At 36.4% G+C, this 13257-nt stretch overlaps 1 protein-coding gene across 1 annotated transcript; it reads left to right on the top strand.

The window, feature by feature from the left end:
- Positions 1-430: 430 nt before the first annotated feature.
- LOC121904193 (type-2 ice-structuring protein-like) lies at positions 431-10260 on the top strand. Its single transcript, XM_042421839.1, has 8 exons — positions 431-452; positions 3446-3502; positions 8294-8363; positions 8515-8611; positions 8726-8859; positions 9011-9145; positions 9228-9333; positions 9878-10260. Exons 2-8 carry the CDS (start codon positions 3486-3488, stop codon positions 9946-9948), a joined length of 630 nt encoding a protein of 209 aa, XP_042277773.1. The 5' UTR covers positions 431-452; positions 3446-3485; the 3' UTR covers positions 9949-10260.
- The last annotated feature ends 2997 nt before the right edge of the window (positions 10261-13257 follow it).

Genomic DNA, 13257 nt, shown 5'->3' with positions numbered 1-13257 from the left:
CATAAAAACAAACAAGTCTGGTCCAAAGAAGGGACTCTGATGACTTGTCACCTTGGACAGCAGAAGGACCAGATCAGGATGGCATCTCCAGGACATGTGAAAAGAAGATGGCCATGATCCTGGTCTAAATGGCTTATAAACCACTAAAATGTAATTGTAGCTATGAGGACATTTGTAATATATTTGGCAGCAACTATAACTCCACTTGTGAAGCATTCATAACTTTGGTGTATAAAAAGAATGAATGACAATATATCAAAACAGTTGTAATCATATAAAATGTCTTCATAGGAGTGTTAACAAAACACTCCATGTACTTCTACTTAAAGGATAGGTTCATAATTTTTCTGGTCTGTCACAGTCAGGTGCCCATATGAACAGTGAAAGAGGCTGTAATCATTCCTCTTGTACATACTGGCTGTTAAAAGATCTCCTTCAATTGTACTTTCAATGTAAGTGATGGAGGACAAGATCCACAGTGTGTCCACAGTCATTTTGTGCATTTAAAAGTTGATCTGAAGCTTATATGAGGCTTCAGCAGTCTGATTTAGTCACATCAAGTGGATATCTGCCACATTTACAGTCTTTTTAGCATCAAATTCCCTCTTTGTGTTTCTCTGACAGTGTTTCCCATGAGATAGAAATATAGTAACAAAAAGAGGGATTATGGCACTAAATATTTTCAGCTTCAGGTAAACTTCAACATTTTTGCACAGAAGAGGCTTGTGGACAGGTAAGTGGACGGACGTTGATGACTGAAACTGAAGGTTAGCTTGTGACGGGCCTGATAAGTCGATAATATGTTAGCTGTGAGCACTGTAACTGTGTAAATGATACCCGGAGCATTTAATCAAAGGACTGTGATCATCTGAATATCTGAATATATGTGTTGTCCGGTAAACACCGCGAGAAATGACTGCTGTCGGAGAGCTAACGTTAGCTAATGTTCGTCCACTTAGCACCGTTAGCTAGTGTGGTTCAGGCTAATGAACGCACTGAGAAGACGTTACTGTTGATAAAAAGTTACCGAAACTGAGATTAAATCATAACACACTCATTAAAATTCAATTTAGTTTATTTATGCAGGACTAACGCTGTAGCTTGAGGGTTTTTAAAAAAAAAAAAAAAAAAAAAAAAAAAACAGGTTTATTGAAACAACTTTATAGCAAACAAGTTTATAGCATCTCGTGTGACTTCTATATCTTGTGTGAGGAGGACTTAAGGTTGTAATAAACAATAGATAGTTAAATATCTTGTAAAGCTTACAGTGGTTATACGTTTATACGTTTTACCAGTCTGTACATTCTCATAGTGAAGAAATGTATTATTTAATATAGACAGTCATCTCTGAAAAGTGTGGGTTTCTGCTTAAGAATTTGGATTTGTGAATGTAAAATTTGGTCAAAATAGTAAAAGCAAATTAATCAGAGAGGTGGAAAATAAATCTTGGTAAGTGTTTTGTATGTGGGTCAAAGACAGAGTTTCTCTGAGCTCCCCACAAAAGGTACAACTTACATCAATGTCTTTTTATCGAGTTTCTGCAGATAATGATTAGTTTGATAAAAGCCTGTGAAGTATTTTAAAGGATCTCTTTGGCTTTGTTAGTCCAAAAAAATCTTAGTTTGCCATGAAATACAAGTTTTCAGTACACAGTCTAGGGTGACTGTCATTTACCATAAAACCTTTAAAAAGTGAAATCATACCCCAGGGGAAAGGCAGAGGAAAGACGGGGGATAAAGTACAGGTGTTTTCCCACTGACGTCACCGACATAAGGAAGTATTTTTTTTATTCTAGTTAGAATGAGGTCAGACATGTATCTTCATTTTAACAGACTATTTATAATCACTTTTTTAACATTCAGTGGGAAACCACACAGCTTCTCCCATATAGATGTGTTTTCCCCAACAAACTGAAAGAAGTACATTACAAAATTGTGTATTTTATATATATGTATCCCACCAACAAATCTGTCTCAAGATTTGTAGATATCAATAACAAATGTGATTTTTTTTCGTTTTCATTTATTATAAAAAAATAAAGAAGACACAACTAATCATCTATTTTATGAATATCAGTATCTTATCTTATCAGGATTCGATTATTTTGACACTCAAACCAACCATTCAGTGAAGCTGGGAGCCATGGATTTAATACTATACTATGAAAACAAAAGCAGAAAGTTCAACAGTCAGTTTATTCATTTTACTGGGTAAATTTCACATCCATAAATCCAAGTTCTTGAGGTCTCGCCAATCATTTGAACTTTTCCTGATTGAATTTAGAAATTATTTTGAGTCTATCCAACTTATAAACAATAAGAAATTTGCACATACAGTCTGTATGCCCCAAGAATTTTTTTAGAGATATCTGATTTTATTGCCTACCTTTTCTGCTAAGTTATTTTTCCTCTCTATTTATTTATTAATTATTATTACTTTGAGCATTTGTCCTGTTACCATGTTGACTGTATCAACAAAATTATCTTTACTTCATTATGATACCTAATTGTTTTCTGCTATAGTCTTAATGCCACACATTGTTGGAAGTGATGCTTTCTATAAATAAAGTGATGGGAAACAAAAAAGAGACTATTATGATCACAGTACAGTTGTGTGTTTGTCACTGCTTGTAGGTTGACAGTATTTGGTTTTAGGGCTGAATTAGTTTTTTGGTCTATAAAGTGTCAGAAAATGGTGAAAAATGTTGATCACTGTTTCCCAAAGCCCAAAGTGACTTACTCAAATGTCTTGATTTGTCTGACCAACAGTCCACAACCCAAAGATATTCAGTTTACTATATAGAAGACTTAAGAAACCAGAAAATATTCACATTTTAGAAGCTGGACTCAGAGAATTTGGACTTTTTTTCTTAAAAAATGACTCAAAACAATTAATAGATTATCAAAATAGTGGGCGATTAATTCAGTAGTCAGCAACTAATCCATTAATTGTTGCAGCTCTGTTTGGTTTGCTGTAACCACCAAAGAAGAAGACAGCCTAAAAGCTTAAAGATGGCTTTAGGTCATTCTGATCCTTAACACATCTCAAAAAGCAGGCATTTGTTGATTTGCAGGTGAAATAACAGCGCTTGGTGTGTGACAGGTTCTAATTACATATTCAAATGTAGTCATTGAGATGATGTTGGAACAGTAATCACTCCTTTCTTCACCAAGGTATGAGATGCATTACTGTGTTTAAACATCAGTGACGTTTTTTTATTATCATTTTACACCACTCCTTTAATATTAGAGTCTTTCGTCATCTGCAAGTTTAAAGTATTTTGGCAGCCAGCAGAGATATTACACTGAATTACACTGCATGAAAGCTTTGAGTAAGAAAAACGATGAGCTGCAAAGGGAAACATACACACAACTATGCATCGTGGTTTTATAAACTGTCAGGATGAGGACACACTGTAATATAAATGTTTGGCATCTCTCAACAGAACGGAGTCAGCATCATGGTGCAGGTTGCTCTGGGCCCAGATGCATCTGGAGAAAAGGTAAGTCTCCCTGCATTGCTTCCTACCTTCAGGGGGAACTCCACCAAATTGTCTTTGTAGGTGTTTTTGAAATGGTTGGAAAAACCTAATGGACAGTAACTTACGTATATTAGTTTAAATATCTAGATTTAAGACAAATTTTATTATCATCATTGCCCCTAAAGTTTTCTGTAAACATTTATTTTTATACTACCCTGGGATTGTTTTCTTTGCTCGTAGCTCAAAACGTTGAAAAACGGTTTACTGGATAAGGAGGATGAAGACTGAAACATCACTCTTTTGAATAAATACTTAAATAACAAATGACAGAGGGCAGCGTCCTGCAAACACACAGACTGAAGTGATGAAGCCTGCAGAGTAACTTACTTGGAAGTCAATGTCGAACTTCACGTCTTTCTCTAGTTCCTCGTAGAAACACTGTTTGTCATTGTCGGGGAGCTCAAATGTGAGCTCAGTCCCAAACACCACAAACACATGGAGCAGCAAACAGCTCAGTCCCAGGTACAGCATGCTGAAGGCTGAAGTGAGTCTTCCTCAGCTTTGGTTGCAATGATGATGACAGTGTTGTAGCTCTGACGTGGCGCGAGCACGAAGAGATTCCGGGGTACGTTTGTTTGTTTGTTTGTTTGTCTTTTTGATAAAAATTAGCCAAGTGTTACCAAACATCAAACATCATCATGCATGGCTCTCTAAAACTAATCTATAACATCTATAAGGATAATTTCTGACCAGTTAAGTCAGTTAAGTCATGAAGCGATAAGTTATTGCACCAACATCCATCTGCGCCCTCATTCTTTTTGAATAATACAAATGTCAAATACTATATAAATATGATATAAAATACAAATAATAATTAAATATTAACATTTGTGTTGATTTGATTCAAACCTCCTGATTGCTGTCATCATAAGCCAATTAATAGTAACACATATTATACACATATTATTTTATGTGAAGTAATTCACCAGGACCGGTTGTGAACAGTGACTGTATATAAATATGGACGATGCGTCTCCACTTCCTACCGCCATCATGGATGTATGACCGCTATGTAAAAGTGAAAGATATATTTGGGTCATCTAATCTAGTGGGGAAAGAAATGTTTTGCCTTCTTCTATTTCGTGATGACGATTGTTCATGAGCGGAAGTAGGGGCGTGGTGTACGCCAGCAGGGTTTTATCCTCGGTTGTCATAGTAACTGATACAGTACATGATATAACAATTTTGCTTCTGTTAATAATGTAAATTTAATTTAGTCTGGTTACAGATGATCCATAAAGTGTATGTTACAAATGTTTTCAAACTAAAGAGTCGATGTTTGTTATCAACTGAATGTGATGTAATGTCATTGTCATTTTGGGGATACATGTTGGTGAAGAAATCCTACTCCTAGGCTAGTTGAACTCTTGAACCAACCTGTTTCTATCTGAGGATTGCTTGCTGACCTCTGGGGTTAGCTAGAGATATCTTTGTCTTAAGCCTACTGTTTTAGAGACCATACTTGTTTGTAAGAAGGTGTAACGGTTTGTGGAAGTGTCCATTTAGGGACCAGACTGTTTTTAGCTTTGCTTCTGGAGAGATATTAAGCTGTCTAGTTTGGGTACACAATCTTTAGAGAAAGGGCCAGCTGAACAACACACTTTCTGATGATTGTATTTTTGTTTGTGTTTGGACAATTGTATTATTGTTACTGATGTGATGGATTGTACAGTGTCTACAACTGCTTCAACAAGTAACAATGTTTAATGCTTTCTTTATGTCTCCATGTGCCTCTTTCTGAAAGAAAATTTCCACAACAAGATTTATATGTCTCATTTACACAGTTTATATCATCATTCATATCATATCATATCATATAATTTATGTGTCTGAAGGTCCTCCAGGGGGAGACAGAAGTAATAAGGTTGTTCTGAAATATTTAAATATTCTCAACCTCAAAAAGTAAAAAAAATAAAAAAAAATAGTGAGTTTTTGATCCTGGTCAAGGTTAGACCGTTGGCCCTGTAATTTGTTATTTAACGGTTATTAAGCTTCATCACAGAAATAATTTATTAGTATTGTAAGTTTCCTTTGATTATGATTTTATTTATGTTAAATAGTTTTTCTGAGACCGGGCTTGTATCCCCCAGATCCCGAAGTGCTTGTTAAGCAATAAACAGACATCATTGAATCGACATCGGAGCTGTCTGGATGTCTTTGTTGGAGTCAACTGACGTTACTAACTGTCAGCCGTCAGTCCATCATCATCATCACAACACAACGCAGAGACTGTAGGCTGTCACTGTTATCAGCGATATAAAGGAAACTTAAAGGGGGCATTATAAACTCTGAGGCTAATATAGTCCCCCGTTACATAAAGAAAGTAAAAATATGGAGTCAATCACCATGACAGCAACCCTGATATGTCAACACCATCTGCTATAACACATTAGCAAAACAGAATGCTTTAGAAAACTTCAAACATTTTTTTACTAGAAAGCAACTGCAGGAAATATCTGAACCTGAATTAATAGATTTTATTTATTGATTGTATTGATTTATTTAGTTTTTTGGCCACTTTGGGGGCAGCTCAACAGGCTGTCAAGACAACATCACTGTATAAAAGTTGATGGCAGACAGTTTGTTACAGCAACATTCAAAATTACTTGTTTTTGCTCTTGAGGGAAATATCTGGATTTTTTGCAGCTCAATGCTCCACTGTGTCCTCATTAGCAAGTTGCTAACTTAGTATGACTTTTGTTTGGTGGGATTTTAGAGCTTTGTTTGTTGAAAACAGATGCCTACTGCTATTGAAAACTATGCTGATGAGAGCAGTGACAGTTAACAAAAACAGTATTGCAGCGATAAAACCGAAACAATGACAAACAATTGCAGCTTTAAATTTATTCTACAACGTAATGATGAATGTAAAAACGATAAATACTGGGTATTAACATGAATCTATTACCATTCACTCAATACATTAATTGAGACCAACAGAAATACTGCTGAAACTGAACGATATTGTTGTTCAAATCTTACCTATAAATAGTCAAACATGAGTCACTTAAAGTGATGACAGGTTACTCAGTTGTTTTTCATATGTTGGGCTCCAATGAAAGAATCTCTAGAGATATACATAAGAGTATATGCTATATGCTACCTGTTGTTGGGGCTTTAAACTTTATTGAAAATATGCATAACAAATTTTTACAACAGGACATATTTTTTTGCTGACACGGCTGCTTTTATATTATTATATATTTACACACTTTGTCATGATTTGTTCTCACAATAAACCATGCTCAAAATGACAGAAATTTCCAAGGTTAGTATTTTTCCCCAAGTCTGATCTACTAAATATCACTTCATCAGCCAATGACGCACTGTATGCGTCAATATCCCTCCAGCTCTCATGAGATACAAGGACTTACAGGAAGCTCAGCTGGTCAGAAGGTCTTTGATAGGTCAGAGTACATTTTCTGGTGCTATTTACTTTGGGTTTGTGTAATTCAGTGGCGCATAGTAACAGGAAAGGTGTATGGCTTTATACGGTGTGTGTGCACTGCTTTAGTACTCTACATCCACCTGATGGCATCTCGTGTCTGCAATGCTCCCCTGCTCATGAATGAGGGTGCAAACACAACTGCTTTGTTGATATTTTGTGCCCTGTAGTCTTCCTTGTCTTAGTTTGATGTTGTACACTGATGGAAAATAGTTTATTTACTTGATACAAAATCGTCATATTGGCCATATGTAAGCATGTATGGCTTTTAGTATATTAACTCTCACTAAAGCTGGCGCAGTTCGCCCTCCAGTGGTTAGAGCGAGTGTTCAGGCATTGATGCAGTCACATTAAAGGTCGATTCTTTTTTTAATGTTATAAACTGTTGGTTTTGACAAACCCAAATCATCTTTGTTTCAAAGCCCCAATTTTCCTTTGTCTGTGTGTTGTGAGGACCGCAGTTTTTGTGGAGAGAGCATGTGTTCTCTTTTGCCTTGAGCACAACATCTGTCAAAATATTACATTTTTGGTGAAAGGGTATATTTTTATAAGCTCATTGCTATTAATACACATCTCTCACCCCCATGCCTGAACACCATCTCATGGCAGATGTTAATAGGTCAGAACAGCTCTGGATTTCTGATTGATTTCTTTTATACCTAATCTTAAATATAGGGTCAAACATCGAGCCAGCATACACAATAAACAGGACCCTGAAAGTGGAGCGGCTGAATAGAATTTAGCCTTTATTCATTTTAGTTTTTACTCCTACTGTGACAAGTCAAAACGTCTTGTGTTTAAAAGGCCTGCATCCAGCTGATTCTCTTCTGCAAAATAATTTATGTATCATATTTTCAAAGATTTCAAATACATGCAAAATGATACAGTAATATAAAACATGTAGACGTAGCAAAACGAAATGCCTTAAATTCAAAAGCAGTCACTGTTTCTTACAACAGGTCTGTTACAATATGTATATTTAATTTGAATAAAATTCATCTTTTAAGAGTATCACCAGATCTAAGCATTTATTATCTAACTAATATTGTGTCAGTCACATTTTAATGGAGTAAATTATAAATTATCTGCTTGCATCACAGCATAAGTGTAAATAGCCCTTACTGGTAATGATCATGTGGGAGGCTGCCGGGATTCACTTTCAAACAATATTTGCTGTTAAAACAGCTGTTTTTTGGGGTGCCCTTTGATTTGTTGATTTGGTTTAGTCAGTAAAATCAATGAATATATTAAATAATGTTACATAAGATAGGTAACTGTATATAAGAGTTGGTCTTTCTCTCGTTCAGTATCTCCATAGGAAGACGAGTCCACAGGTTGACACTGCCAAGAAAGAAGAGAAGATATCTTTTCCTGCAGGTTTGCAACTTTCTCCCTTCTCCTCCTCTTTTTTCTGCTTCTCCTCATCATCATCTTGTCTCCTTCATCCTTGTCACAGCCACCACATCTCTCCTGTACACATCAGCTCTCTTGTGATTATTTTCAATTTATATGTTTTTCCCTTTTGAAGGTAATCATCATCTTTGACATCTGCTGCATCTTCACCCCAAGGATGCTGACCACATCGCTCCTTATTTTCACCATGATGGTTCTGACTAGAGCAAATAGTGAGTGTTTAGGCTTTGTGTGTGTCATTCCAAAGGAAATACTGTACAATGTGCTTCTCAGAACTTTGAAATCATACTGATACATTACCTTTTCCTCTTCTTTGTCCTCAACAGACAGCTCTGATGTGCTGTCTATCAACAGGACTGTAACCATCAATGAAGGAGGGCCTTGTCCTAACCAGTGGGATTATTATGAAGGTCGCTGTTTCCACTTTGTTCCAAGATCCTTGACTTGGGCGAAGGCCCAGGTAATCAGGATGGATTAAAATAATTCTAAAATTCTGGCAGTGTTGACTTGCACAAGTAAATTGTCATCTCCCTCTAAATTGGTGTATTCCTTGTAGTATTTGTCTTCTTGCAATGTCACTTAGTCTGTATGTCTGCTTATCTTCACCTTAGTCAAGCTGTCGGTCCATGGACGCAAACCTTGCATCGATACACAGCATTGAGGAGTACCATAAGATTCAGAGCATTATAGAGGACCATGCTGCAGACAATAAAAACACATGGATTGGAGGCTCAGATTGCCAAGAGGTAATTTATCATTACACTGATGAATAAAGTATTCTACTCTACATTATCTAACTGGAGACATATATTGTATCCTGTTGTCTAGGTAAACGCTTGGTACTGGATTGATGGTACACGTTTCAACTTCCAAGAATGGTGTGGTGGTCAACCTGATAGTCCCACTCAGAACTGTATCCAGATTAATTATGGAGGTAAATCACAACATGTTATGAAGCTTAAGAGTGAAAGGTTAACTGACGAAGGGCAGGTGTGCTGAAAAATGTGTCCTTCAATTTTTGTAAATTTTTCACTGTAAAATCATGAGTGTTGAATAATAGAGACAGTAATAAATAAAGCACATGCTGTTTAGACTAACTCTTTCGAATCAGATTTATCAAGTCACTTGACGGCAATACATTTTTCTTTTATTTTTTTTATCAGATTTGTCTTCAGTTCACATTAAGCTTACTTCTCTGTAATGTGAAACCTGCTAAAATACTGATGCATTCAGTTTAATTAGTCTACAATACATGTTGTAAAACAGTTAATATTTCTCAATGGCTGAGTGTGGAGAACATCATACTGGTGGTGTGATGACGGTCAACAAGTTTGACCTATAACTGTTGCTTAGAACAAGTCTGTATCTCATCTGTGTCTCTGTCTGTCTGTGTAGTGATGTGAGCTTGGCCTCATTAGACAGTTTAAGTGTTGGTTTCTGTACCACTAAATTAATTCTGTGATTTTTGGTGTTTACAGGTGGCAAATGCTGGGATAACTTGGAGTGCGACGTTGCACTTGCATCGATGTGTGTGAAACAGGCCAATTAATCCTGAGCTGATGCAGAGACATGCATCCAACTCACACATTTAGTGGAGGAGCGATTGTGTGAATGTTTGCATCAGCAGTCCTAAAGTCTAAATCTTAAGTCTCTACATCTCATATCTCAACTGTAATCATTTATATTTCTGTTTAACTATACAGGATGAAGCGACAAGAGCAGATGTGGCCCATGTCCATGCAAAATCAGCTAAATAATGTCTTCAATAAGCTTGAATAGTTATAAAACAAATGCTTTATAATCCTCACAAGCAAACAAAAATGCTTCTTGTATTACCGGTTTCCAAAATTAAAAGTTTCAAGGACTGAAACAAGCTGGTCTGTGAATCTGTGAGTCCACTGTTGGTCTGGATATAACTGTCTTCCATCATACACACATTCAGGTCAATATGTATGCAACAGTGACACACATACTGCAACATTACTTAAAATGTCATAGACATACAGTAGATGTTTACATGAAGACCACAAGTGTGTCAGAAATGTTCTTATGCGTATATATTTCATAAACATACCATCTGAACAAACTGGTCAGAAGAAGAGAAAGAGGAGGAAGGAGGAGAGAAAGGAAGTAGAGAAATAAGAAAAGTGAGGACATTGAAAGACAGAGCTGGGATGGGGTAGAAAGAGCAGAGAAGGAGGAGAGAGAAAGACGGGAGAAAAAGAGGCGACAAAGAGAGGGAAAGACAGAGAATGACAGGAGAAGGAAAATAGGATAAAGAGGAGAGACAGACACAGAGGAGAATGTCATGAGAGTGAAGGAGAGGAGGAAGAGAGAGAGAAGCAGAAACACATAAAAACAAACAAGTCTGGTCCAAAGAAGGGACTCTGATGACTTGTCACCTTGGACAGCAGAAGGACCAGATCAGGATGGCATCTCCAGGACATGTGAAAAGAAGATGGCCATGATCCTGGTCTAAATGGCTTATAAACCACTAAAATGTAATTGTAGCTATGAGGACATTTGTAAGTGTTTATTAATGTATTTGGCAGCAACTATAACTCCACTTGTGAAGCATTCATAACTTTGGTGTATAAAAAGAATGAATGACAATATATCAAAACAGTTGTAATCATATAAAATGTCTTCATAGGAGTGTTAACAAAACACTCCATGTACTTCTACTTAAAGGATAGGTTCATAATTTTTCTAGTCTGTCACAGTCAGGTGCCCATATGAACAGTGAAAGAGGCTGTAATCATTCCTCTTGTACATACTGGCTGTTAAAAGATCTCCTTCAATTGTACTTTCAATGTAAGTGATGGAGGACAAGATCCACAGTGTGTCCACAGTCATTTTGTGCATTTAAAAGTTGATCTGAAGCTTATATGAGGCTTCAGCAGTCTGAGTTAGTCACATCAAGTGGATATCTTATTATATTTATATAATATTTACTTATAGGGCCTGAATTAGGCAATTGAGACCATTTTAAAGCGACTCAATATTTCTAAAGAGAAGTTGACACTATTTCAATGGGAGTCAGTTGGAGCCAGCATCTTGTGGCCTTTGGTGGCATTGCACTTCAAGGTTCTTCCGCACTGGCTTCAGCCACAAGCCGAGGTAGTTGCTGTTTGGCCCATACCTGTGGGATCTAATGATTGGTCAAAACATAGTTTAACGTTACCGGGCTTCTATAGTAATGCTTACTTTTAGCCTTTGGCACATTTCACCATGACAGCAACCCTGATATGTCAACACCATCTGCTATAACACATTAGCAAAACAGAATGCTTTAGAAAACTTCAAATATTTTTTTTCTAGAAAGCAACTGCAGGAAATATTTGAACCTGAACTAATAGATTTTATTTATTGAATGTATTGATTTATTTAGTTTTTTGGTCACTTTGGGGGCAGCTCAACAGGCTGTCAAGACAACATCACTGTATAAAAGTTGATGGCAGACAGTTTGTTACAGATTCAGCACATATGGAGCAACAGTCAAAATGACTTGTTTTTGCTCTTGAGGGAAATATCTGGATTTTTTGCAGCTCAATGCTCCACTGTGTCCTCATTAGCAAGTTGCTAACTTAGTATGACTTTTGTTTGGTGGGATTTTAGAGCTTTGTTTGTTGAAAACAGATGCCTACTGCTATTGAAAACTATGCTGATGAGAGCAGTGACAGTTAACAAAAACAGTATTGCAGCGATAAAACCGAAACAATGACAAACAAAATTTGCAAAATTTTAAAATTTATTCTACAACGTAATTATGAATGTAAAAACGAACTGGGTATTAACATGAATCTATTACCATTCACTCAATACATTAATTGAGACCAACAGAAATACTGCTGAAACTGAACGATATTGTTGTTCAAATCTTACCTATAAATAGTCAAACATGAGTCACTTAAAGTGATGACAGGTTACTCAGTTTTGTTTTTCATATGTTGGGCTCCAATGAAAGAATCTCTAGAGATATACATAAGAGTATATGCTATATGCTACCTGTTGTTGGGGCTTTAAACTTTATTGAAAAAAATGATTTAAAATATTATTTTATTAAAAAAATAACAAATTTATACAACAGGACATTTTTTTTGCTGACACAGCTGCTTTTATATTATTATATATTTACACACTTTGTCATGATTTGTTCAGCTGGTCAGAAGGTCTTTGATAGGTCAGAGAACATTTTCTGGTGCTATTTACTTTGGGTTTGTGTAATTCAGTGGAGCATAGTAACAGGAAAGGTGTATGGCTTTATACGGTGTGTGTGCACTGCTTTAGTACTCTATATCCACCTGATGGCATCTCGTGTCTGCAATGCTCCCCTGCTCATGAATGAGGGTGCAAACACAACTGCTTTGTTGATATTTTGTGCCCTGTAGTCTTCCTTGTCTTAGTTTGATGTTGTACACTGATGGAAAATAGTTTATTTACTTGATACAAAATCGTCATATTGGCCATATGTAAGCATGTATGGCTTTTAGTATATTAACTCTCACTAAAGCTGGCGCAGTTCGCCCTCCAGTGGTTAGAGCGAGTGTTCAGGCATTGATGCAGTCACATTAAAGGTCAATTCTTTTTTTAATGTTATAAACTGTTGGTTTTGACAAACCCAAATCATCTTTGTTTCAAAGCCCCAATTTTCCTTTGTCTGTGTGTTGTGAGGACCGCAGTTTTTGTGGAGAGAGCATGTGTTCTCTTTTGCCTTGAGCACAACATCTGTCAAAATATTACATTTTTGGTGAAAGGGTATATTTTTATAAGCTCATTGCTATTAATACACATCTCTCACCCCCATGCCTGAACACCATCTCATGGCAGATGTTAATAGGTCAGAACAGCTCTGGAT

This window comes from Thunnus maccoyii, chromosome 1, assembly GCF_910596095.1.
Source record: "Thunnus maccoyii chromosome 1, fThuMac1.1, whole genome shotgun sequence".
In the NCBI taxonomy this organism is placed as follows: domain Eukaryota; kingdom Metazoa; phylum Chordata; class Actinopteri; order Scombriformes; family Scombridae; genus Thunnus; species Thunnus maccoyii.
Note: the sequence above shows the minus strand (reverse complement) of the source record. Positions and strands in the feature narration are given on the sequence as shown.